The sequence below is a fragment of the Trematomus bernacchii genome, unplaced genomic scaffold (assembly GCF_902827165.1).
Source record: "Trematomus bernacchii unplaced genomic scaffold, fTreBer1.1, whole genome shotgun sequence".
NCBI classification, from domain to species: domain Eukaryota; kingdom Metazoa; phylum Chordata; class Actinopteri; order Perciformes; family Nototheniidae; genus Trematomus; species Trematomus bernacchii.
The window spans coordinates 4,622,404-4,648,874 of record NW_022987616.1 but is presented as its reverse complement, the minus strand read 5'-3'; the positions used below and the strand labels follow the sequence as shown (position 1 = coordinate 4,648,874).

Here is a 26,471-nt window from a genome sequence, read left to right as displayed (position 1 = left end):
TTATTTAGTATCATGAATATCAGTCATGTAAAGTACAGAGGGAAAAACAACATCATTTTCATACAATAAATCTAAAATATCCCACACTTGTTAAACAAATCCATACTGCAGTTATGGGTTGGGGCTTTTCAGGATTGATTGACTAACACTTACCGACCGAATGAGAGGATGACGACAGAAAAGCTGCTAACAGATCATGTTAACCACTGTACTATGGACGGCTAAAAAGTGATGTTTTCATGTTGGCTCTTACACAATAGAAAGATGGAAACAGTAGGCCGATTAAAGTAACAGAACACAATCGGTACTGATCGCAACCAAATGTGAGCAGCTGCTCTTAAATGCATGAGGCATGTATTTTGCAAACACTAGCTAATAAAAAGGGAAGGGGGGGTGCAATTGTAAACAATGCTGAGACAGGTCCTGCTCTAAAAATACAACAGACTGACTCAACAGTGTGATGGGAGGAGGCTCGAACACCTCAACCAAGAAAAAAGGAAACATACCGCATGTTGGAAGAGTTGCCAATTATTAAGGCCTAGTCTGTAAACGTATTTAGTTCGGCCTGTTTAGATTAAAAACTCTATGGCAACAGAACAGTATGATGGGGTAAACATGTGTTTTGTGTGGATTCTGATATAAAAAAACTGTTCTTTTTGGTAATCCCTAATTAAATGTCTCTTTAGCAGTACCACAGACCAATAAAAGCGAATACTTATTTTTAATTGAATGTGTGGGGGCTTGGCTAACACTGACACTACTATGATTCAATCTTTGGTGTAGCCGTCAGGTTTTATTCTCTTTGTTTCTGTGCCACCCTCCCATTCTGTCATTGCCTATTCTCCTGACGTGTTATTTCCCGTCGTGGCAGTACGGTTCATCTTACCTACTACCCGCTCGTCAGAGTCTCGGTTGCCATCGTCTGAGTAACGGGCAAAGTCCAAAGAGTCCAAGGTGCTGATGCTGCCGGCTCGATCTGAACAGAGACACAGAGACAACAGTGAGACGAGGATCCACACATCGATGAGTCCACTGTCACAAGGCTTAGACATGTGACAAGAAATGCACCACTGATCCTTGAGAAATGTTGATTTATGGAACAGTAGCCCCACTGTGGAAGGGACTCAGTATTTTCCTAAGGACTCTTAACCGGGGGAATCCTGTTGACACTGGGCTTCAGTTTAAGGATGATTACTAACCACAAGGCCAGTCTTCAGCAAAACAGATGGAAACTCTATTAAATTCAGCTAAAAGCAGAGAACTTTATGTGGGAAGGTTACACTTTAGCCAAGGAACATGACTCACTGCACATTTGGGAAATCAAATCAATCAAAAAATGTTAACTTTGCCGAGAACTCGACTTAACAGAAATGCCTTTTTCCAAAGTAACAACTCCAACCAACAACCTTACATCTCAGAGTAGGGCAGCCAAAAGTATTGTTCACTCAAAGAACAGATGAAGCCGATACATAAGCATACCTGTGCTCTTGTTTCACTGAAGTAGGCTGGCCTGGTAGCTCAGCCAATGGTGTTAGCTTTCCTCCAGCTCCAAACAAGTGCAAGATTGGACTGTTTGTTCTCCGATATCAAGATACAGTGGAAGGTCAAGCCAAATGTAGACTAATTTAAAAACCAAGGCTTGCTTTCTTTTACAACGCTACAGGGAAGTGACTGTGTAATAAATGAGGAAGAGAATTAAATCATTGTTGGTTCAGAAGTGAATGTTTTGATTTGGCATTTAGCCTTGAGGTAAAACACACACTGATATCTGAAACCTTCAGCTTTTAAGTCACATTAAAGACCAAATACATTTTAAAATGAACCAGTAGGTCTTTCTAAATTAGCCGACACCCTTAATGATTTTCTAGGCTTGACAATAGGTACCGCACTTTATTGTTTGACAGGAAATGTTTGAATAGCCAATACATGTTAAAAACCTTACATTTGGGGAGAAAAGCATATAAAATAGAAGCTTCTGTGCTTTCGTATGTCAAATGCTAAGTATGACCATGCAGCTTCACAAAGCACACACACTCTGAGTCCTGTGACTGTATAGTGAGAGTGTTTCTGAATTGGCTGTGTGTGACAGTGAGTGTGTGTGTGTGTGTGTGTGTATGTCACTGTAATGTCATGCTTACATTAGGATAACCCTGTTAAGTGTGATGGATGTTCACTGTGAGTGTAGGAAATCTATTGGGTGAATCAATGGATAATATTGTGCTTGTATGCATGAGGTGGGAAAACCTGTAGTTCCACAGCAGCAGCAGCCTTTTGTGTGTGTGCCTGATTTGGTAAGAAACACAAGTATTTCTTGCTGGGTGACCTTTCTGTTGTGCGCCTGTGGCGTGTATTGTCTGGACTGTGATAGATCTGACACTTCAGACGGTCACCTCTTCACTGCACTCCTGACCGGCAGATTGTGCCACACACACACACAAACACACACATTGACACACAGTCTCCCTCTATGCTCTGGAGTACATTATCTCACATTCAATCACACGCTACAAATGAGCCATTATTTGTTCGCTGAGGGAAGGAAGCCTCTTTGTATCTCTGATATTGAAAATCCTAATCGTACAAAAACAACTGGAAGGACAACAAGAGCTTCTTGGAGGCAAGGAAGCAAACAAGATGAAGGATGTTTTTTCTGCTTTGGCAAGTATAACAACAAAGCAGATACATTGGAGACAAAGAGAGGAGCGATAGTTTGGTCTAAGTACAAAGTGGAACATTTACAAAGAGCTGATACAAACACAGACAAGGAAACGAGAGAAGATGGATGGTCAGGAGGAGGCAGCCAACAAGCTCTTTTCCTGGGAAGGATCTTTTGGCAAGAGTGTGACATTTTTAGAAAATATAGCCTACATAGGATGAAACAACAAACTATAAAGGATTACACAGGCAGGCACATAAACCTGTGTGAACGTCTGCCTCACAAAATATGTTCTGCTAATAGGCAATATGTTAATATGCTATGGAGATTCACAAATTGAAAAAAAACTAAGGTTCCAAATAATAGTAGCCCAAAGGGGATTTGCTCCCTTGCTAAGCATATGCACACTTACACATGCATGCATTAATTTGCAGACACACATGCATTCATACACACACAGTTAATGAAAGGCAGAGAGCTGCAGCCAGTCGGTGCCAGTCCAGCCCGACATGGAGCCTGGCCAACACTCATTAAGTGCCTTCTAACACAGAACCAACCAACGGCCTGCCACTGTCGGAGTAAATGATGGAGGAACATTAAAAAGTGAGAAAACATGAGAGAAAGAGAGAGTGCACGTCAGGTTGAGCCACCTAATAGGCTGTGCTAGTGCTACTATTAGTGAGAAGTAACTGGGATGGACATTTTTCACTATTTCCTGACATTTCATAGACCAAATGGCAGATTAATCAATAAGCAATTTGAGGGTTTGTTGCAGCCCAAGTTACTTAATACCCTAGCATAAAATCTATCATTTGAAGCTTCTTTTTGAAGTAGCAGATGGTGCCTGCAACTACAAATTAACTTTCATATTCATGTCCTGAGATTATACAGCCTTACAGTATGTGGCAAACCTCACCAGCTTCTTACATGTGGCTGTTTACCGTCAACCTTGCATGCATGGCAAATTTAAAAAGCTCCTCGCATCATATGAGCAAATAACTACCCGAATAGTCATTGAGGGGTGAAGAGAGAGAATCATTCATGCTCCTTTGCTGCAAATTAGCGAGGTGCTGAGAGATGCCTTGCTGTGTCATGTGCTTCAGAGCAACAGCTGCAGATGCTTGTAACACAGTCATGCTCAAAAGATATGCATGTTATTTTGTTTAGCATTGTTATTTTTAAGTGAGATTTTTAGATAAGCTTGTAGTGGGTTCCTAGCTAGAGTGCATGTGTATTTGATTTCAACATGTTCTTATTCTAACCTTTCTTTTGTGCAATACCACGGAACACACTCAGCTGATGATGTATCATGCCCTTCACTAGCTGGACCCCTCACTGTGTGGTTATCATGCCACGCCATGTCTCAATGAGTTACACACTCAATTGAATAATATAAAAACCCCATGCATCCTTTCATAACCTTCTGAAAGGGTGTCTCTTTTGTAGGGCTTTAAAAGTGAGCACAATCCTTAAGAATCACAGAGTGTGATTTGCTCTCTCCCTATTTGATTGCTGTCTGTCTTTGTCACTATTAAATTAAGCATACATTCAAATAGCATAAATAGAAAATTAAAATATTCACTCATTCAAAAGCAAGGTACTGATTGTGTTACAACCGTTTGAAAAATGTGATTGGAAATTGGCTGCAGAACAACAACAGACTCCAGTCAGTATCTCTTCCTCCTCAACAACAACGCCCCTCAAACACAGGACAATAAATTCCCTCTAGTTATCACATGATGTCTTGGCTATCAGATGCTGCTAGAATGAAAGGGGGCATTGCCTTGAGTTAATCTCTTTCTCCCTCAATGACTTCTATCAGATGCTTTATTTTTTTCAATAGGGTAGATTTGACTTCCCAGGAAAAGATCATCTTTGTGACCTTCCTTCCAGTTTCACAACGGGGTGCTGTAGAGCCCTGTCCTGCTTTTCAAAGACATCATCATAAAACATTTATTCTGTTTCCGTATTCCAAACCCTTTGGGGGCTCCTATGATAATGCAACCAGCAGACCTTTGCAACACCACACACACACACACACACACACACACACACACACACACACACACACACCACACACACCACACACACACACACACACACACACACACACACACACACACACACACACACACACACACACACACACACACACACACACACACACACACACACCACACACACACACACACACACACACACACACACACACACACACACACACACCACACACACACACACACACACACACACACACACACACACACACACACACACACACACACACACACACACACACACACACACACACCCACACCACACACACACACACACCACACACACACACACACACACACACACACCACACACACACACACACACACCACACACACACACACTTCTACGGGGTGGGGCATGGGTTGCAGTGAATCTGACTGTCTGCCATCTAACCTCAGGCCGGTTGCAAAAGCCTCCTGAGACATCGGGTTATTGTCAATTGCTACTGCATCTAAAAGAGGAGAAAAATAACACTTCCTTCAGCATTTATTTATAAGCTGTGGATCCCTCAGCTGGACACCTGCCAAATGTTTATACAATGACAATTCCATAATCTGGTCTTGTTGCTCATCTTCAACAAAGGAAGTAAACATTCCACTTTCGTGGCACCGCTGTTAATACTGTGACCCATTTGGAAACCAACACACTGATCCTATGATTGATGAGGAGGACATTCTCTTAATAATTACTAAAATGACCGAGCACATCTAATAAAAGGGGTGACTGACATAGTTCCTATCCTCTTACTCCTGGATCTAAGTTGAATATACTTTGACACGACAGATACAATCACTGCAATGAAGAATACCAAGCTGAGTGGTTTCCATTAAAACCGTAGAGTAATTAAAGAGGATCCAATTAAAATAATGTGCAGACAAGGGCATTTTATAATCCGATATCACTTTCAAGTCACATACGATCCTCCCCTAACAGTCCATACACCTTAAAAAGCATTGAGAAGCTTAACTGTTATAATGATACCTTCATGGTGTATTTTTGTTTGTATTTGTTGTGTCTTATAGGTTTATGTTTACTGTACATTTGCTCCACTCACCTCAGTAAAATGGCTTAACTAACAAAGGGGTTGTCAGTCACCTTCCCTTCAATGCCATGCTCCTGTGCCTTGTCACCGTTGGGTTAAAGTTTATGGTAATACTACTCCTGCTGCTCTAAAGCAGGCTTTATTTATTTGTGGCTTGGGCTGTCACCATGGTTACAATTTGCATGCCATGTTTGACTACTGGTCCAGACTTTCCAGTGACCATAAAATACAGCAGGTTATTCCCGTACAGAAGGCTGGATGAACTACAGATACACACCTTTGAAGAATATACTTAAGTAATATGCATGTCCCTGGCCTAGGAGAAACAAGCTCAACAAAGCAACACATATCCCTAAAAGATAATGTCTTTAGGATTTAGGTTCAAAACAAATGTAGAATGTAACATATCCTGCTTTATCCTCTTTTGCGAGACATTACATTCCTATTTCCTACTGACTGCAGGCTTCTTTTCAAATTCAAATGTGCTTTATCAGCACGAGAGTGCCATACAATATTGCAAAAGTGACCTGTGCAAGCCTTCTCCTCTCCTCCTGTCTCTCTTTTTCCATTCATGTGGCTGATGCTGACCTCTCTCTGGCCTAAGAGCTACTGTGCTTATTACATTAGGATGTTTATCATAGGTCTGTCAAAGTATCACTGATCCATCCTGACAGTGTGGTTCAGATTAATCACATTAATGTGATGATGCAGTCAGTATGCCAGCCAACACAGCTGACCCTTTGAAACGATCTTGTTGGCTAAGGGCCCTGGACCTGGAGGACAGGTGCATAAACCGGATAACGTTAGCAGAAGATCGATTGACTTCCAAATCCTGTGGTTTAAGCAATCATTAGCTAGACAGTGTGCTAACCTTACATTGTAGCTACGTGACTTTCCCTAGGTACTTACTTAGGGGTCCTCCAGGTCCGAGTACCTGGTCCTTGGAAGGCGGAGTGCCGCTTTGTCGCTCGAAGTTGCCGGGGTTAGAGAAATAATCCCTCAACCTCGGGAGCTCTCTGCCAGTCTCCAGCAGTTCAGTGTGAAACTCCAGGGCCGTGAGGATGTACTGGTCCCGCAGTAGCTGTGCAGCGATACCGTCCACAGATATCCGTGTCTCGGCAGCCATAGCGGAGGTAACCGCTACCGACACCGAGCCCTCACCGCCGGGGCTGGTCCGGTTGCTAGACAGCATCGGAGGCTCGGTGTCTGCGGACGGAGAGAAAGGGTTACCGTGCGGAGGCCCTGGAGCCCCGTCACTCGGGCTTCTCTCTGTGTCAACTGTCTCATTGGGGCGCCGTTCAGCCTCTTCCTCAGAGTCACTGAGATTAAACGGGTTGACCGACGCCATTTTTGTACTATAAAGATTCTTAGCTAGCCTGGCTAACTGGACCTCTTCCTGAATGGATGCTAGCTCTGGTTTGGTAGGTTGGTTGAAAAGGGGGAAAATGCAAAGCTGTGATTGGTCAATTTTGAGAGACGTCGTCCCAAAGCCCGCCTCTTTCATGGGACTATAGGAGATGATTGGATAATGGGGAGACAGAAAGGAAAACTGGGCAGGGCACATTTCACAGCTGATAACCTGTGCTAGCTAATGTGTTGTCAAAGAACCACACGCTGTCAAAATAACGCTTTCCTTTGAAACTACACTGTAACACAAATATTTAGAGAATAAGAAGTCAAAGCATTTATTTGACATTTAAACAATTGAAAAGTTCGCTCGCTATTAAATAAATGCATTAACTACAATACCCACAATTCAGCTGCAAAGTACACACGTCAACGTAAGACGTCAGAGTCACAACAAGGAAGTGGATGCTCATGTTTTCTTGTACTAAGCTTCTTATAAAGAGGGACAGTCGGTTTTGTAAAAGGACGCATTTAAAGATTACGCTGATCTTGTTCTGTAAATCAAAACCTCTATCGGTCGTGTTATCTGGATATATAATAATAAGTTAACTACGAGGATAAAAACGATGATAAATTATTTGAACGGGTGATAGTATTTTAGATAGTTCTGCTCTTCCATTCATTCGTCAACGAGACAGAGTCCCCGGTTTCTATTGGCAGATCCCACTGAAGTCACATACAGGTAATACTTTGTGCATGGTCTAAAGATGTATGAATGCTGGCCCGATGGGTAACTCATTGAGATGTACAAAACTAACCATTACACTTTTTGCATATTATCTAATGGCATATGGTGACAGAAGGATTACCCCTGATCTTAAGCAGTCTTTAAATCTTACATACTATGGTTTAGTTATACAAAGCTGAACCTTATAAAGTATTCCCTTCGTATTTGAACTAACTTCTTTATCCTATACTGTAAAACGAAATATGTATCCATGTTTTCCTCAGTCATTTATATACTTTCTTTATACTTGCTTCCCATTTCACCTGAACACACATCAGACCTTACCTAATCCGTCTCCATGCCCCCTGTTTCCCTGCAGACCCAGCTCAGTGTTCACCCTCAAAATGAAGATGATCACCTTCCTCCTGGTGGGACTGATAGTCCACGTGATCTTCTTCGTCTCTATCTTTGACATCTACTTCACCTCTCCCCTGGTCCACGGCATGACCCCCCAGGCCACACCGCTGGCCCCCCCTGCCTCCAGACTGGTGTTGGTGGTAGCCGATGGCCTCAGAGCGGACAGTCTCTTCACACCGCTCCCCGACGGCTCATCGAGAGCACCATACTTAAGGTTGGGAATGTCCCAACCTTAAGTATGGTGTAGTGAAGGCAGTGTGTATCTGCATTGAAGTGTCTCTGTGTGTGTGACTGTTATTCTGGGTCTTTTATTCTCATGCTTTGCTAATAAATCTGTTATAACTAAGGAATATGAGTACAAGTATGTGTGTTTCCCAATATCAGGAATGTGATGGAGGAGAGAGGTACCTGGGGGGTTTCACACACACGCGTGCCCACTGAGTCTCGTCCCGGTCACGTTGCTCTCATTGCTGGCTTCTATGAGGACGTGAGTGCTGTTGCTAAAGGTAGGTGTACATGTTGATACAGATTTGGCTATGTAAAAGATTAAAGGCACAGTTCACCCCAAAACACCCCTGTGTTAGTAGTTTCATGTAGGACCTATTTTCTTTCCACCAAACCACACCGACAACCGTATCCCAATGCAAAATGAAGGATGAATCTACTCGTACTGTATTTGTGACTGTTGTTGTGCCCGTTTTTGACTGCTAGTGTAATTACCTTATTTTACCTGTGTTTTCAGGCTGGAAGGAGAATCCTGTAGAGTTTGACTCTGTGTTTAATGAGAGCAGACACACCTGGTGCTGGGGCAGCCCTGATATTCTGCCAATGTTTGCTAAAGGTACACAAGCACAGACAAGCACACACACACATACAAACAATACAATCAGAACCACCAACTTAATCAATAAGCTAAATATTACAGATAAAAACTGTATCATTACTCATTACAGCTTAAATGTGCTGATATTTTAGGTCTACATATTCTAACTATCATTGTATTTTGTGCTGTGGTTCTTGCAGGTGCCAGTGGAGACCATGTGTATACCCACACATACCCAGCAGTGGAGGAAGACTTCGCCTCCACAGACGCCTCCAGGCTGGACAGCTGGGTGTTCACTCAAGTCAAAGTATGGTAGTAGAGTTACTAACAATAATGATGCATGTTGTGATAATAATAATAATATATTAATTTTGTTAGCGCTTTTACAGGTGCTCAAAGACGCTTTACAGATATAGTGAAAAGAACAACAAATAAATATATATAGTTAAAGTCAAATTAAAATCAAGCAATACAAAAGCAATCACACATTAAAAGCCAGATTGAAGAGGTGGGTTTTTTGAGGTGAGGTCAGTGGGAGTGAGTTCCAGAGGGAAGGGGGCAGCGACGGAGAAGGCTCTGTTCCCCCAGGTCCGGTGATTAATGCGGATGGGGATGGATAGGAGGTTGGCTTCTGATGAGCGGAAGCAGCGGGAAGGGGTGTGGTGGTGCAGCAGGGGGGGGGGACTTTGAAGTCGATTCTTTGACGGACGGGGAGCCAGTGGAGGTTCTGGAGGACGGGAGTGATGTGGTCTCGGGAGCGGGTGTGGGTGAGGAGGCGGGCAGCAGAGTTCTGGACAGGGGCGCGGAAAGGGGGGTGCTGAGGGCGCTGCAGCACCCCCTAGCGGCAGGCAGGCGGAGCTCCTCTGTCTGCAAATTTTATTTTTTTATATATATTTTTTTATTTCATTTCATTGTGCCTGAGATATATTTTATATTATACATTATCATTAAAATGATCATTTTAAACTATATAATAAATTATTTATCTTCAGGGAAGAAAAATAAAAAAGATGTGGAAACAAATGTTTTGTTGACGCAATACACAAGTGACAAGTAACTGACATGGCGCAAAAACGTATCTCGGAATTCTTTCTCACTAAAAACGCTAAATCTGCTAAAAAGATTGAAATAGAAGATGCAGGGCATTATTATGCAGAATCTGTGTAATATGTAGCCAGTAATTAGCAATGCCTTGATAGCCTACTTTTGTGCGTGCTCTATATTGCCCGTAATAGCGTGCACTGGAGTCCATTGTTATGCACTGTGTGTGTGTGGAATAGGCCTGCCGTAGAGGATGCTATTGCAGTAGTCGAGTTGTGATGTGATGAATGCATGAATCAGGGTTTCAGCAGCAGAGGAGGAGAGTGATGGGCGGAGACGGGCAATGTTTTTGAGGTGGAAAAAGGCAGTCCTGGTGATGTGATTGATGTGGTGATTGAATTTGAGCTGACTGTCGAAGATGACTCCGAGGTTGCGGATGTGAGGGGGGGGGGGATAGAGTGTTGCTGTCAATGGTGAAGTTGACATTCTGGATGGTTTTGGTACGGGATGGGGAGCCGATGATGTCTGATCTGATCTGTGATGAATAAAAGCTATATTTCCCCCTGTTATATTTATCATCAGCAAGGAAACACATTGCTTTTTCATGTGGCAAATGCATTTCAGTCAATTCAATAGATTATATAATGGCTGCTACAAACTTTATTTGAAAGTAGTGGTTAATGTTAGTGCCAGATTCCCTTTGTATTATCAGTGTTTTCACATGCCATCTTTAACAGATCCTACTATGTTTATTTTTCTCTCTGCACCAGTCATTCTTCCAGTCAGCCAAGTCTAACTCCAGTCTGAGGGCCAGTCTACTGGAGGATCAGAACATCTTATTCCTGCATCTGCTGGGCATCGACACAAACGGACATGCTCACAGACCAATGTCGAAGTGAGAGAAATGTCATCAGTTGTTGTTTAGGTTGCACTACACATACAATATAATGAAATAACAAAGAAGCAATGTCTTGTATCTGTTCTTTATCTAGGGAGTACCTCGACAATATTGGACTGGTAGACACTGGTGTAGCTGATCTGGTGTCTATGGTGGAAGACTTCTTTGATCATGATGGAAGAACAGCTTACGTGTTCACATCTGATCATGGCATGACAAACTGGGGTAGGACTCTCGTTGTTGTTCTTCAACTGTTAGCAACTGGAAAAAAATGTTCTTATGCAAATTAATTCACGGTAGCCTTTTGTATCATCTGCTGTGTCTCCAGGTTCCCACGGAGCAGGCCATCCCTCTGAGACTCTCACACCTTTAGTGGCGTGGGGAGCCGGAGTTAAAAATGCCCAAAAAGTCACCGCAGCCCAACCATACAACGATGGATTCTTACAAGGTGCTAAACTCATTTACTCTTCTCTCAGCTGCCTGCTTTAATGCCTCTCAAGCTGGTTTCTTTTCGACTTTAGTTTAGGACCCAGGTTCTCCTACACCTATAGAAAAAAAAGTAAAACATTTAGTGAAAGCGGCTTAATTTGAAAGACAAACATACATTTTCTCATTGTTTAATTTAAAATGTTTTATTGTGTCCTGATTTTAATCCATACTGTTTCTTCCAGATTGGAAACTGGAGCACCTTCAAAGAGTTGACGTCAATCAAGTGAGGCTCATGGCAATGTCACTTTTTATTTACTTCATCAGTTATTGTAATATATTTAAATATATTGTGTGTTTTTTACAGGCAGACATCGCTCCCCTCATGGCTTCTCTCATTGGTGTGCCCTTTCCTGTTAACTCTGTTGTAAGTCTGGAGATGAATTAAGGAAACTGGAAATATTTGAGTCCTTTCTATCTGGAAAGTTGTCAAAAACTGATCAGTTGTTTAATAGTAATTATGTGTATTTGTGTCTCTTCAGGGTGTGTTACCTCTTCTCTACCTTAACAACAGTGACCAGTTCAAGGCGGAGAGCATTTACACTAATGCTATTCAAGTACTGGAGCAGTACAAGGTATACATGCATTAAGCTATGCTATTACTGAGCTTTATTTATGGTAATAAATTAGTATCAATTAAAGTTGATATACTTGAATGTTGGTATAATTAGATATTTTCTGTACTATTTATTTGATTAAAGGTGGGGTAGGTAAGTTTGAGAAACCGGCTCGAGATACACTTTTTGTTATATTCCATGGAATGCTCTTAACACCCCGATAGCAATGAATATCTGAAGTGCTTTGACAAAAAATCCATAATAAAATGTCATCTGTGGAAGCTGTAGCACTGTAAAAAGTACGACCAATCATTTTAACCGGCCCGGCTAAAATAACTGGATGGCCTACCTGCCTGTCAGCCTTCCATCTGTGCACAAACTTATCTCGTGCCCTCATTGGTCATGTGCGCGTTCGTGTGTGTTGGAGGAGGGGCTCTGTAAGGAAGTGGGAGATTTTCTCCGGTTGTGTTATTTCAAATTCTAGCGCACTCGAGCCGGTTTCTCAAACTTACCTACCCTACCTTTAATAAGACTAACTTTAAAATGATAGTTTTAAACACTCTGGCATTTCTAAGTTCTTTGTATGGATAAGCCTACATTCAATGTCTTATAATTATAAATGAATTGAAATCTATAGTGAGTGAGCTGTTCTGTTTGTTTTTGTAGATGAAAATGGCTCAGAAAAAGGAGACAACTTTGTCATTTCTCTTCACCCCATACCAGTAAGTACAATTAGTGAGTTCGTGAATTGTGATAGCTGTCAATTAATTGCATACATTTTATTTGCTGTGTTCATTTTTTAATTCAAGCATTTATTTTACCAAGGGATCATGTTTAATATTATCGCTGTTTGCTACCGGTTTTATTTCTTCACCATATGTCAGACCACATTTAAATGCAATTTCACACACTCTGACTTTATTGCTTTGTCTCTCTGATTTTCCCAGACTCCTGACTGAGTCAAAACAAGCTGAATTCTTCCACAAGGCCAGAATACTGATTCAGCTGGAGAAGTATGACGATTATGTGAGTATTTTGGAGAAGGATAGTGCAGTGTATGGGCACATTTGCAAGTATACAAGTGAGACAAGTCAGATACTAAAATACATTAGGATGATGTTGAATGTATTCACCAATGATGTTTTTCTTTCCCCCTCGTCTGCCTCTTGTCAGATCTCTCTGTGCCACTCTCTGATATCGAATGCTCTGGAGGGCCTGGTGTACTACCACACCTACGACAGGTTCTTCCTGGGTTGCAGCGTAGTGCTCGGGTTCATAGGCTGGACCTCATATGTTGTGCTCGTGATACTGAAGACTCACGCCAGCCTCGACCGTCACCCCAGTCTCCTCAATCAGGTGAGACATACACAACAATCCCTCTCTCTCTTTGCCTCTAAATATCTCCTCCACCAAGGCAAATTAAAGTTACTTTGATTGTCTCACTAATTTACATTTTTGGTGTTTTTTTCCCGGTGCATGTGTGCAGAATCGCAGCCACACTTTGGCGAGGCTGTGTATCTGTGTGACGGTGGTGATCACTGTGTTCCTGCTTATCCAAAGGAGCCCCGTTACCTATTATATTTACTGCCTGCTGCCTGTTCCTGTGTGGTACTCTGTGCTAAAAGAGTGAGTACAAACACATAATAATAATCTGCATGCTGATTTTTATAGAGAGGTGGGTAACACCTCACACAGACAGGATGCCAGACATATCAAACACACATCAATGGACATCTCAACAATCAATCAATATAGCAGATTTGTATTTGTACTTTACCTCACACAAACATGTTCATGCACGTCTGGCACAGCGGCAGTGAAGTGTTAATTAGATCCTTTGAAGTGTATCCACTCATGTTCCTCCTCTGAAAATGGATTAAAGGACAGACAGTCTTTGCATGTTTCTTTCTTGTATGCAATTCACAACAGAAAAATAATGTCTCATTAATAAATGATCCCTTTCAGGTATAGAACTCTGACAGATTTGGTTCGCTCGGCTCCCTCTCTGCCACTGTGGAAATGTCTTGGCTATCTTGTGCTGGTGGCGTTTGGAATCGAGCTACTGGTAGGAGTCTTTCATGTATTTTAATGTAAAAATGTCTGCTTCATAATACTGATACAGCTTTACTTACAAGCCTTTAGTTGACCTCCACATACAGTACATATGACAAACAATGTAAGGGTAGTCATTGTGTGTACCTTTGCTGCCCCCAGGTGGTGAGTTTCTTCCATCGCGCCATGCTGACTGTGGGCCTGGCTGTGCTCTCGCTCTGGCCCTTCCTCTCGGGACTTTTTGGAAAAGCCAAGGTAACTATGTCATGGATTACTGCTCCAGCTTTCACAGTACTGTACACAACGAAAAAGTAATGGGATTTTAATATTACCTCACCTGGAAAGGTTTTGGAAAATTATGTATCACAACAAAGTTTGGGAAAACAAGGGAACAGTTTCCTACAACTGAAGCGTGAACAATGGCGTCACTTTTTGTTGAAAATGGAGGGGAGATAGAAGAAGAGAAGATACTCAAATTCTCTACAGCATATATTTTTAAGCAATTTAATCGGAAGGTTCAATTTGAGGAAAAAAACTGAAAAGTAGGTTGAAACATTTTTACAGTTACTGATCAGTGCATGAAAGACTACTCATTTTATATTGAGTAAGCTAGGGTTGTTTTTTTTAGCTTAGGGGCATGCAAATGGATTTTCCACTATATTTACATGTCCCCTGCGTCCCCAGTGTAAATGACATCTATGAGTGTGAACACAGTAGTAAAACGTCTTGCTTACAGAAGGTGTGACTGATAGATTTGTAGATAACATCAGTGTTTTATCAAGACATCACTTCATAAACTTCATAATCAGCCTTCTTTTTGATAAATACCTAGTTTTTATTTCTTCCTTCTCTAACTATGTGAACTCATTTCCTCTGTCCCCCTGCAGTTCCGCTCAGTGAGCTGGTGTCTGGGCTGTCTGTGTTTGGCGGCTTTCCCCCTGATGCCTGTTGTGGGCAGAGAGCCGAACATACATCTGGTGTGAGTGTTTCCTCTATTTGCTTACATTTATCAGAAAGTGAACCACAATGTCCCACCGTTAGCCAAAACTCTCAAACCAGAAGAATCTCTGTCGGTTACAAGGAAATATATTTATATCGCTATACTTTCAGAAATGTCATACCAGAGTGATGTTAGCTAAAACATTTTAGATACAGTACTGTATGCGATATGGTTCGAATCAATGTCAGAATATGAATGCTAATATTTTTCCTATATTATTATATGTATATAATCACAATGTAGTAAGCAGTACTTTACATAAGAAAATATACCTCTGCATGTATTGTAATATACATTCAGTGCTATATTTTTGTACAATGTGCACATTTTTACTCCCATTTTCATTTAAATATTAACTTTATTTATCTTTCTTTTTTACATTTAACTTTACCTTCCTATGTTTTTTCTTAAAATATCCTTTATTTAATTTATTTTTACCTTACCTTAACTTCTTATGTTCATCTAAATATTTCTATTTTTCTTTATTATTACTTTTAACATTTTGAACAAAACCCACTTTTTCGTAGGGATAAATTCAGATTCTGATGATTATTCTGAACAATAATGTCAAGTGGAAGAGGCAGAAACTATGGGCTCAGAACAGTCTCATAATACACACATGCACACAGAAGGATTCACACTTGTATTTCCGGATCCACACTTGTGTTTTTCAACAAATGTGTTCCATTTCATATACATGTAAATAAAATCCAAATACAGAACAAAGTTTTACATATGTATTTTTGATCCTCACATATTTGTTTTCCGTTTAAAGGAGAGGTGTCATGCTTTTCCGGTTATTACCCGTCCCCTTGTGTGTTATGAAGGTTTTTATGCATGTAAACGGTGTGCAGAGTCAAAACCCTCAAAGTACACCCTGTAGCGAGTAAAACTCTAACACAGAAAATACCTCCCCAAAACGCCTCGTTGGAGATACGTCATTGTCCATTTGATTCTTCCATTTCGTTCTGGGTACGGCATGATGTCAAGCCGTACCCGGAACGAAATGGACCAATCCCGAAGAGCCGTTACGTTACGTCCGCGGAGCCGTTACGTTAAGCCCCCGCTGATTGGTCCAAATTGACCGATCCACGGACTTCCTCACACACACATCTGTGTGCAGGGAGCAGGCAGCTCAGCTGATTTCTCCTCCCTGGCTGCAGGCTGATAACAGACAGTTGGGATCGCGGCAAAATTCTCTCTGCAGACCCATTCTCTCTGCAGACCCATTCTCACAGCGTTTATCAACCTTTTTCTTACTCAATATCAAGCCACACTTATTGTTTTTACTTCGGATGTGAGTTTGTGTGTGCTCAGGATGAGTTTGGCTGTGTTTCGCTATGTATCCTAAACAAGGAAACAACACCTCCACGGAGCTCAGCGCGATTCACAACGTCCCGACCAATCAGAGCACACTGTGCTCACAGGGAGGGTGGGGGCTGGAGCTATTGGAGCTACAACGAGCCGTTAAAGGCAGAGAGTGAAATTCAGTGAATACAAGTAGTTTACAGAGATGCTGTATGAGAAACCAATGTGAGTTTGGAAAAATGCACAGTATAAATCTATTTTAGTAGACCTCAACAATGGAAATATGATCAGTGGAAATGGCCATGACACCTCTCCTTTAAATCCCCTGAACCTGCAAACACAAACCGCTTTCTGTGCATGGATCGCTGTGCATTCGTGTGTGGGTTTTTTGAGACTCCCCTGACGGTCACCCGATTCGTACTTGTAATTTTTTCTATCTATAGCCAATCAGATGTCTCCTCAATTCTAAGCCAATCACATGAGCGCGCCCCCACGAGGGTAGATTTCTTGCGTTCATGACGTAGCGCTTCATGTACGCATTTTGCGCTGTCCGGAGCTGACAGGTCCATGGAGCCTGTCTGCAGGCGCTAATCTCAGGACACCTCCACTCTCAGTACATTGCCACTTTCCGAACCATTAATGAATGCTTGTGTACACAAAAACGGCAGGCAAAACCGTTTTAAATGTGTGTTTCCTGTATGGCGAATACAGCTGCTTTATTTATGTCTGTATGAAGTTGTTGTGAGTGTGGAGGGAGCAGCTACAGGTTAGCTTAGCCTAATCGATCAGTGCATTACGAAGCCAGTGCTCGACAGTGAACTGTCAACGGGGAGAGCCCCGCCGGTCATTATCGGCCGATATTCACTCTTAATAGTTTGATCGGTGCTCTCTATAAAGGCCGATCAGGAGAGCTGGATCTGATCGATATGGACATAAACGCGAGTGAAGTTTTAGCGAGCTGCATGAGAAACTGACGGGCTGTCAGGAGAGAGGAAAATAGATGATCCTTACTCCCTTGTTATTAGCCATCCGGTCATAGTCCGGTAATTACCTGCTAACGGAAACTCTGCTACACAATTCTTCTTCTTATTCTTCTTATTATTATTATTATTGAAACATGACCGGTAAGTTTCAAATTTGTCCGGTAAAATAAATTCTGTCCACCCTGCTCCGGACAGCGCAAAATGCGTATATGAAGTGTCATGAACGCAAGAAATCTACCCTCGTGGGCACGCGCTCATGTGATTGGCTTAGAATTGAGGAGACATCTGATTGGCTATAGATAGAAAAAATTACAAGTACGAATCGGGTCACCGTCAGGGGAGTCTCAAAAAACCCACACACGAATGCACAGCGATCCATGCACAGAAAGCGGTTTGTGTTTGCAGGTGCAGGGGATTTAAACGGAAAACAAATATGTGAGGATCGAAAATACATATGTAAAACTTTTTTCTGTATTTGGATTTTATTTACATGAATATGAAACAGAACACATTTGTGTGGGCATTGAAAAACACAAGTGTGGATCCGGAAATACAAGTGTGAATCCTTTTGCGTATCATAAAATACAAGTGTGAATCCTTCTCGGAAGATTGTTATCAGCGAGACATTTTATATTGCTGACAAGAAAGAGGGTCAATGCATGTCAGTGTGTATTATGAGACTGTTCTGAGCCCATAGAAACTATCAAATGAATTGCTAATTAACAGCAGAATTTATATTCAACATATATTGTGCAAAATTAATCTGTGTGTTGGGCTCATGTCTTTTATAATAACGTACTCTGTGTGTTTGCTCAGTACATGTGCAGGTGTGCTCTCTCTCTTCACCTCCACCTGTTACCTGTGGTCCGCGCTGCAGAAAGCTCCGCTGCACCTCAGTGACCGGCAGCAGTTCATCACCCAGGTAACTACAACACATGTCACGTTGGGTGTGATTGAGTCATTGCATTTTCTGAAATAAATGATTACCTGTCACACTGTACAGATGCTCCATGTGGCAGTGTGTGCGTACGTGCCGTCCCTCACACACTCCAGCCTGCAGCAGAAACAGGGCCTGCCGCTTCTGAACCAGATCATCAGCTGGACCACGTTAGGTAGGCGGGTGTGAGTGAGCACAACATCTGTCCAACACCTCAGAATCTCCTGGGGATGTGTTATTCATGTCATTTTCTAAAAACATAATCAGATATCTAAGACAGAAATCTAATTATTTAATTCCTGGTTAGATCTCACAGGGTTCTATATGTTGTTAATGCCTGAAGAAATGCAGAAATAAGAGGTTAGGATAAGTTTACTACTCTGTGGGTGTTTCTCAATCGCGAGTACGCTTGCTTGGTAGCACATGTCTGCCGAGCATCTTGCTTCAGAAGCGAGTCAAGAATACTTCCTGACATTCGGAAAACGAAGTGTGGAACACGCTAGCAAGTGTGCAGGTGTGCGTCATATGAGAGGCCCCGCCTTACATCTTCCGCCACAGATTTGGGGAAATTGGTCCGTGCGCAAAGCATTGTGGGGATTTTAAGACCGCAAAGTCTACTCATGTGCAGACTCGATATTTCTCCAAACGGAGTACGCCGGGCTCGGTAGATTTCCAAGTATACTGGAGATTGGAACAGTACTTCGGCGGCACTCGATGACGTAGTATGCTTGAAATAGTGGCTCTGAAGCAGCTTTACTCGCGATTGAGAAACACCCTTTATCAGCCTATGGTCTGTAGGACATCCATTTTTATTTTTGAAATTAAAGCCGCCTTGCTTTCCTGAGACAATGCACACTTGAAAAATACAACAGGCAATCATAGTCATGTAGCTGTTAGGATATAACATCTGATGTTTAAAGAAGAACGGTTTAAAGGACTACAACGTATTGAAAGAACATTTTTGATTGTATGTTTTAAGTTTAGGCACATGATTGAAATCCAATGCTTACATACATACTGTAAGGCTTGATTTTCAACATAATCTGGTATTCCATCTACGCAGTCACTCAAAGAAAGTAAGGAATTATGGGGAATTCTTTCAACCTTTTTTTGCAATTGCATTCACCTCACCTGTGTCTTGTGTTTTCTCAGTGTCTTCCATGCTGGTGCCGTTGTTGAGCTCTACTCGTATCTTCCACCGACTCCTCAGCATATTCCTCTCCCTCACAGCCACATACCTGCTGCTCAGCACCGGGTAAGACACGAATATTACACACACACATCATGCAGCTGCACTTACATGTCAAATTACATTTTAGAGTTATATCATTTATGATGTATTTCCCCCCCCCAGGTCAGAGGCATTGTTCCCCCCTATGTTGTCATGGCTGATGTTTGTGTGGATCAACATTGAACAGGAAGCCATGCTCGCTCAGGGCGTCTCTGGCAGACAAGAGGTGAAAACAACAAGTGTTTGTCTCCAAATGTAGAGTTTTTAAAGCACTGTAAACAAAGTGTGTGTCTAAATATTTTACTATAGGTTTCTACAGAATTAAAATCACATATACTGATAGTTTACACACCCCTTGGTTTCTGTAAACACTATGTTTTATTTCATGGAAAAAGGCAGATTATCCAAGTATTTCAATGTTATCAACTGTATAAGACAAAAACGGCAACATTATCTAATGGCATGTACTATAATACTCTGCCTGATCTTGTGTAAGCGTATTTTCCTTCTATTTGTATATTTTTGTATGTAAATATATATTCTGAAAGGTTCTGCTGTTAACATTTATCTGCTATTCACTCCTTTAATGTCATTTTCTTAGTTAAATAAACAAGGAAATCCCTGCTCGTGATAACACACTGTAATCTGTGAAGAGGGCTTACATATAGCTCTACATAAAGTACACACCGTCTGAGTGCTAACTTATCGTTATCATCTCTCTGGGTGTGTAAATGAATGTGTGATAATGCTTTTGTGTGTGTTTTCTTTCAGCTCTCCACTATCGATTTCTCCGCAAACATCGACATCACCAAGATCCGACAACTGAAGTTGGATGACATCAGAAGATCTTATTTTTTTGTATCCTTCCTAGAGCATGTTGCAACAGTGACATTGTTCAAACACAAAAACTGGCACCAATGGAGACTTTAGTTCAGAACTAGAAAATGGCATTAGATTATCATTTTGCAAAGTTAAGATAATGCTCCAAATGTTTCCTTGACCATACTTTTACTTCAGGTATTTTTTATAATAACAGCATTCTTCGGGACAGGGAACATAGCTTCCATTAACAGGTACGTAGGTCATTGTCATTGTCATTGTCATATACTGTATATAAATACACTTGTGTGTGTGTGTGTGTGTGGTTGATGGCAGGAAGTTGTGTTTGGGGGTGGTGTGGTGGTGCATGGTGCATCTTGGGTAATGTGAAGGTCTGCTTTGTGGCTGAACAATGACACATGCTTTTTTTTTTACTAGCAATGTTTCATTTGACAACAGAAAGGAAAACAGTTACAGTGGACTCAGTAAACTATCTGTGTGTAAGCCAGCGAGTCTTTTGTGAAATGCCTTTGTGTTAATGTGGGGTTTCCTACACTGCACTGATCAGTATGTCAGAATGTCACTCTGCACTTTTAAGAAAACAATGGAGAGACAGATTTATTCTCTTAATGTTTTAATGATTTAGTCCTTCTTTCTCCTTTTGTCTAGTTTTGACCCAGCGTCTGTTTATTGTTTCCTAACTGTCTTCAACCCCTTCATCATGGGAGGGCTCATGATGTGGAAGGTACCATTTTTTTAAACTGTTTTATTGATTGTGCTGCCTATCTGTATACTTTCATCATCATAACTCAAGAAATGCATTTCCAAGGAGAGTAGTCCCTCAGATAGTATATTGATACATCTGTCTGAGAAATAAACTTTGAATGTGTTTTCTCTGAACTTCCAGGTTATCATTCCTTTCATTATAGTGATGTGTACATTTGAGACCATCCAGGTTGCAACACAGCTTTCATCAAGAAGGTAAGTCCTTCAGAATAAGATGCTCAACTCAATTTATACACATACTTGTATTTATTGTTTGTGTGAAGTGGGGGTCATTCTACCATGCATGCTGTATATGACGTACACTTGTGTGGTTGTGGATGTTGGATAATTTCAAAGATCTTACTTTTGACGCTTTCTTTCCACTCTTGTTTTCCAGTTTGTTCCTAATTGTCCTGGTCATCTCGGACTTGATGGCTCTGGTGAGGATGTTTGAAATGTTTGGGTTAAATGTTTTATGCACTGTTGTTCTTTATCAAATCATTTTTCTCTTTTACCTTTCCATATCTTCAACTCATTCTTCTTCTTCTCCTCAGCACTTTTTCTTCCTGGTGCAGGACTACGGCAGCTGGTTGGACATAGGAACAAGGTTAGTTACCTGGGAAATACATGCTTTGAAGTGTCTTAATTCTTAGCAATAAATCACTTGACTCACAAAAACACTACCCTCCACTTTCCTTGATGGTCCTTTCGGCCTCTACTTTAAATGTGCTGCATACACTTGATTATAAGTGTATTAAACGTATTTCTCTGTCTCTTTCAGCATCAGCCATTATGTGATAGTGATGTCGATGACCATCTTCCTGATGTTGCTCAGCGTGGTCACGCACATTCTCACCTCACAAAGACTCATTCTGTGGAGGAGGCGCAAGACCCACTTCCCCTAAACATGTATAGTGCAACCAAGTGTTTTGTATAGGTGCTTTTCATTTAGCATTCACCTTATTAAGCCAGGGTTAGTTTATAGGAGATATGGGATATTGTTTTACGAGTCATTATACTGTACTGTGCAGTCTCAATTAGTGCAGGTTGAGAACATTATTCCTTTGTTCTTCCTTGTATGAATGTAAATAAACACTAACTCCTTAGATAGATGGTTTACATAGGACATTTTCAAGTGGCTCGAGACTTGTCCAAGGTTCTGTTTGCACTGTATTCTTTTGTACACTGAGTTGATACATTATTGTTTTTACATTAATCATTGACGGATGGACTAAGGCCATTTGAATAACTGTAACTTATGCCTTTGCCAAGGACACTGATTCATGATCCACCAAAGAAAGGTCAACTCATAACTGTTTTGAGTTTGTATTTCCTGGGAAGCTACCCGAGACGTGTCATGCTCACAAGGTAAGGAGAAGGGATTTATTTAAAAGAATTGTGATAATATGTTTGTAAGACTTAAATGAAGGGAGTGGATTGTAAACAGGAATGAACCAAAAGAGACATGTGTTTTGTACTAAACATTAACAGAATAAACCAGGTGCCAGTATCAATGTTATGCTCTGTTTGTAGAGCCTGTACTCAGTGGGCAGCAAAGGGATTGTGGGTAGCATTTGGAAACTTGTAAATGTCTGTACATAAGATTGTTAAGATGTGTTTTGAAAAACCTAGGGATAGTTTGTTTAAATAAATAAAAACACCTGGTTTTCTCTTGTGCAACTTAGTTTTCCAGATCAAACTTCGGGACATGATGATGGGTAGCAAAGTAGGCTAATATTAACTGCATGAACTGACTGAACATAGCCAAATATTACTGCTACTTTAATCAAATCACCTCGCTTTGTGGACAAGGGATTTTCTGTACTTACATCTGCGGGGTTTTTTTCTGAATATGATGAAAATATATATCTAAATGGTCTCAGCTTCATTGCACCAGCTGGAGTGGCACTATTTGCCTTTTAACTAAGTGCTTGCACAGGTTTTAATAGTGGATGAACACATGTCTCCACATCACAGCTAGCAGTACCACATCCTCTCTCACTTCTTCTATTTTCAATGGGCCAATACTCTGACTCCATAGTATAATGTAGAGTAAACAACTGTTGTTGTATGTATCACTGATCTCCATGCAATAATTAAGAGCAGCAGAGTATTTCGGTAAGAGGTGATCTGTCTGAACTCTGTGTGGTTCCTAGAAACTCAAGACAAACATGACTTCTGCAGAATATTATTGCTTTCTGTTTTAGATATGACGGCTTTTTGTACTAAAAAACAGTAATCCAAAAAACTCACATAAGAGATTTTAAATAGCAGTATCCTTTCTATTATGCACATGACTATAATGCATTATAAATATAGTTTTGATTAGGTATAACCTGCTTGTAACATGGCATAATGATGATAGCTATAAGGACTCATACATTTTATAACAATTTATTAGATTTGTATTGAGTAAGCACAACATAATATTAATAATTTAATAGATTTATTTCCAAATGTCATTCCTCACTTGGGAGGAAGACACTTGGAGGATAGAGTATTTTAAAATTAGGTAAAGAGTTTATTGCATTAAGTATTTTTTATATTGCTCCTACATTATACATTTCAATTTCTAGTCAACAATTCTACATGGCATTGTCTCTACAGTTTCATATCATATTATAATGGTTTGTATATAGTTTAATATTAAAGAAAATAATAAGTAGAGAAGTGTAGTGACCAGAAGGAGGAAGCAGCCAAGTTCCTGGTTGTGTGAAACACCTCCAATTTCTAAAGGAGTGCACACGCACAAATAATTAAACACACACAAACACACAAACACACACACACACACACACAATTATGCAAAACTGAACGGTGGTTGGTGAAACACACACAAGGCTGATTTTCACAATCTCAACTTCCACATGAGTTGGTACCAATAAGTGCACAGACACACACACAGGCGTTTATCACACGAAGAGCTTTTCCCATGTGCACCGACAAAACCTGATGACAAACATAATTAGATTTAATGTAGAGGAAATACTCGCTCTGTATGCCTCATTTTCACACACTCAAGAGCACTCAGCTGGTGGTTACTAAAAAGTAAGTAAGTATTTTTTTTCTTTTTCGATTATACATGTAATGCTATTTCCTTTTCAGTTTCACAATGTTCTTTTGATGGCCTGAACAATGTGTTTGTTTCTTATCTTTGCATTTTAGGGTTTGTATTTTGAGATTTAGTATCTTTAGTATGTTTTAAGTTTGGTTTCCTGTTAAAATGATACAGGATGTAAACACTTGAAGCATGTCTGACAAAATTATTCTTCGGTGTCAATGTCTTAATCTGGATTTTGTGTTCAAATATGAACAAATAGCGTCAGTGAAGTATGTCAATATAATGTGGTGTTTCAAACATAAGCTACATCAGCCAATTTTTTACATTATTTTGTATTTAGTATTATTATTTTTATTTTTTTGGTTAAGCCTACTTCGGTTTTTTTTAAATGGTCATGTCAATTTTACTCCCCCAAAAAAACGTTTTAAGGAGAAAACATGGACAGAAAAATTCACACAACATGGAAGAAATAGTTCAAAAGAAGCCCTGAACTGATTGATTCCCTTCATCACATCACTAATCTTCAGTTCCTCTGTCAATTCCTCCTGTTTTCTCTCCCTATCTAAGATGGCTACCACGGTCACCCAAAGCGTGTTATCTTCGGCCTTAACCTCCATGATGACCTCCATGATGACCTCAAGCTCCTCACCGAACACCTCAAACCCTAAAGAGTACCACACCGTCCTCCTGGTCATCAACTCGGTGGTTCTGCTCAGTGGCATCATCAGCCTGAGCCTGATGATGCACATCATGAGGTTCAGCTCCACATCCATCACCTCCACAGCCGTACTCAACCTCATCTTCACCCACTTCCTCTTCCTCCTGACCGTGCCCTTCAGGATTTACTATTACGCCACTCATCAATGGGCCCTGAGCCCCGGGTGGTGCCGGGTGGTCAGCGGCATGATCCACATCCACATGTACATGTCCTTCCTCTTCTACGTGATCATCCTCGTCACACGCTTGATGTCGTTCTACTACAACGCTGAGCTTGTGGTATCGTTCCATAAGTTCCACGCTCTCCTCGTCAGTGGAGTGGTGTGGATAGTGGTGCTCGTCGTGGTCCCTTGCATCATGCATTCTTTCTACGGCAAAATAGGAAACGATAAGAGCAGTAAAAACAACACAAATACCACTTGCTTCAAGTTTGGCAACAACATAGCTGATGCAAAGGTGTTAATCTACATCGTCAGTATAGTGATCATATTGGTAGCTTCAGTGCTAACAGGCCTCCAAGCCAACGCCCTGAGGGTTTTATATAAGAAGCACCGCGAGGGGTGCAGCTCGCAGCAGGACTACGGGGCTCAGCAGAAGAGTCTGTGCTTCGCTCTCGTCATGGTCGTCTGCTTCATCCCCTACCACATGTTCCGGCTCAACTACTTAGAAAACATCCACCTGGAGAACGTCAACGAGGTGTTTCTGACTCTGACCACTTTTAATTGTTTGGACATGCTCACCTTCCTGGGCAGGAGAACCTGGTTCATGTGCTGCCCCAAAATGACTTTTTGACATTTCTTGGAAGCGTTAGGGGGTCCACTCCAGATACTTGATTTGCTTTATTTTGGAAGAAGTAGGAATCAGGTTAGGGTCAAAATGGCTATTGTGCATTTCTATAAAAAGCAGAATGTTATAACTACTCAAATTACAAAAAATCCTTACCACTGATTGGATTAAAACTTCAAAAACATTAAAGAAGAGATTTTTATAAAACATACAAAAATAATCTTTACTCAGTGGGTATTTTCTGGTCTTTTTGGAGCTAATATTCTTTTGTATTTATCATGCTTTCCCACTTTTAAATCCTACCACTGTTGTGTCCTCTGCAGTATTTTTTTGATGTGAGAAATGCAATAATATTCAATTTTTTTGCAAATGTTGTAAGAATGTGAGACTGTAAACTGTTCCTGGCTCAAAATGAATGAACTGTTGCCATCTGCTGGTGTGTGTGGATATAAAACAGGCTTCGAACATTATATTTGTAATACTAGCTAATAAAATTGCTGTTTGGTTTCCTAATTGTTTTATCCAATATGTTACTTATTATAAAACACATAAGAGTCGGAATGAAGTACACAGTTTACATGTATTTCAACATATTAGCCAACACTTAACCCTGTGTGTGTACAGAGTGAAATAAATGTCTAAAATGGTTACTTCTTCACCATTATTTTGTGAAACATTACCTCAAGCCTCTTGAATCTGTTACCTTCTGTCCTCAGAGGGGGTGTTACAGGCCCTAACTGACACACACACACAAACACAC

The 26,471-nt window shown here is 40.9% G+C and overlaps 3 protein-coding genes and 1 long non-coding RNA gene across 8 annotated transcripts in view; 2 read left to right on the top strand and 2 right to left on the bottom strand.

The window, feature by feature from the left end:
• relch (RAB11 binding and LisH domain, coiled-coil and HEAT repeat containing) overlaps positions 1 to 7,190 on the bottom strand; it is a 32,400-nt gene extending 25,210 nt beyond the window's left edge. For 2 of the 4 annotated variants that reach the window (XM_034132586.1, XM_034132588.1), the window contains exons 1-2: positions 6,666 to 7,188; positions 887 to 976 (exon numbers count right to left, since the gene is read on the bottom strand). In XM_034132586.1, the coding sequence (XP_033988477.1) occupies positions 887 to 976; positions 6,666 to 7,104 (529 nt within the window). In that variant the 5' untranslated portion in view covers positions 7,105 to 7,188. Of the gene's footprint in view, positions 1 to 886; positions 977 to 6,665 lie in introns of all 4 variants that reach the window. The other 2 variants (XR_004556078.1, XM_034132587.1) reach the window with 2 other exon arrangements.
• Positions 7,191 to 7,480: 290 nt separating this feature from the next.
• On the top strand, positions 7,481 to 22,822 carry pign (phosphatidylinositol glycan anchor biosynthesis, class N). The gene is made up of 29 exons (XM_034132589.1): positions 7,481 to 7,845; positions 8,210 to 8,461; positions 8,632 to 8,753; positions 8,990 to 9,088; positions 9,271 to 9,377; positions 10,882 to 11,006; positions 11,104 to 11,234; positions 11,338 to 11,457; positions 11,681 to 11,721; positions 11,803 to 11,862; positions 11,978 to 12,070; positions 12,719 to 12,774; positions 13,000 to 13,078; positions 13,226 to 13,408; positions 13,539 to 13,678; positions 14,018 to 14,117; positions 14,267 to 14,359; positions 14,992 to 15,083; positions 18,212 to 18,317; positions 18,399 to 18,507; positions 19,485 to 19,587; positions 19,687 to 19,789; positions 20,335 to 20,421; positions 20,581 to 20,636; positions 21,052 to 21,127; positions 21,290 to 21,363; positions 21,545 to 21,587; positions 21,702 to 21,754; positions 21,929 to 22,822. The coding sequence occupies exons 2-29, from the start codon at positions 8,235 to 8,237 to the stop codon at positions 22,050 to 22,052; spliced, it is 2,802 nt and encodes a 933-aa protein (XP_033988480.1). The 5' UTR covers positions 7,481 to 7,845; positions 8,210 to 8,234; the 3' UTR covers positions 22,053 to 22,822.
• Positions 11,349 to 21,735, bottom strand: LOC117484125. The gene is made up of 7 exons (XR_004556079.1): positions 21,663 to 21,735; positions 21,512 to 21,584; positions 19,464 to 19,573; positions 18,383 to 18,556; positions 14,252 to 14,398; positions 13,830 to 13,917; positions 11,349 to 11,554 (listed from the first exon to the last, which is right to left on the bottom strand). It is a non-coding gene; the product is annotated as an uncharacterized LOC117484125 (long non-coding RNA).
• A 1,147-nt stretch (positions 22,823 to 23,969) lies between the features above and the next one.
• On the top strand, positions 23,970 to 26,390 carry LOC117484124 (probable G-protein coupled receptor 141). 2 transcript variants are annotated; one of them, XM_034132593.1, is made up of 2 exons: positions 23,970 to 24,195; positions 24,776 to 26,390. In XM_034132593.1, exon 2 carries the CDS (start codon positions 24,776 to 24,778, stop codon positions 25,715 to 25,717), a length of 942 nt encoding a protein of 313 aa, XP_033988484.1. In that variant the 5' UTR covers positions 23,970 to 24,195; the 3' UTR covers positions 25,718 to 26,390. The 2 variants fall into 2 exon arrangements, with proteins under 2 accessions (XP_033988484.1, XP_033988485.1); XM_034132594.1 differs by having other exon boundaries at positions 23,970 to 24,199.
• Positions 26,391 to 26,471: the final 81 nt, after the last annotated feature.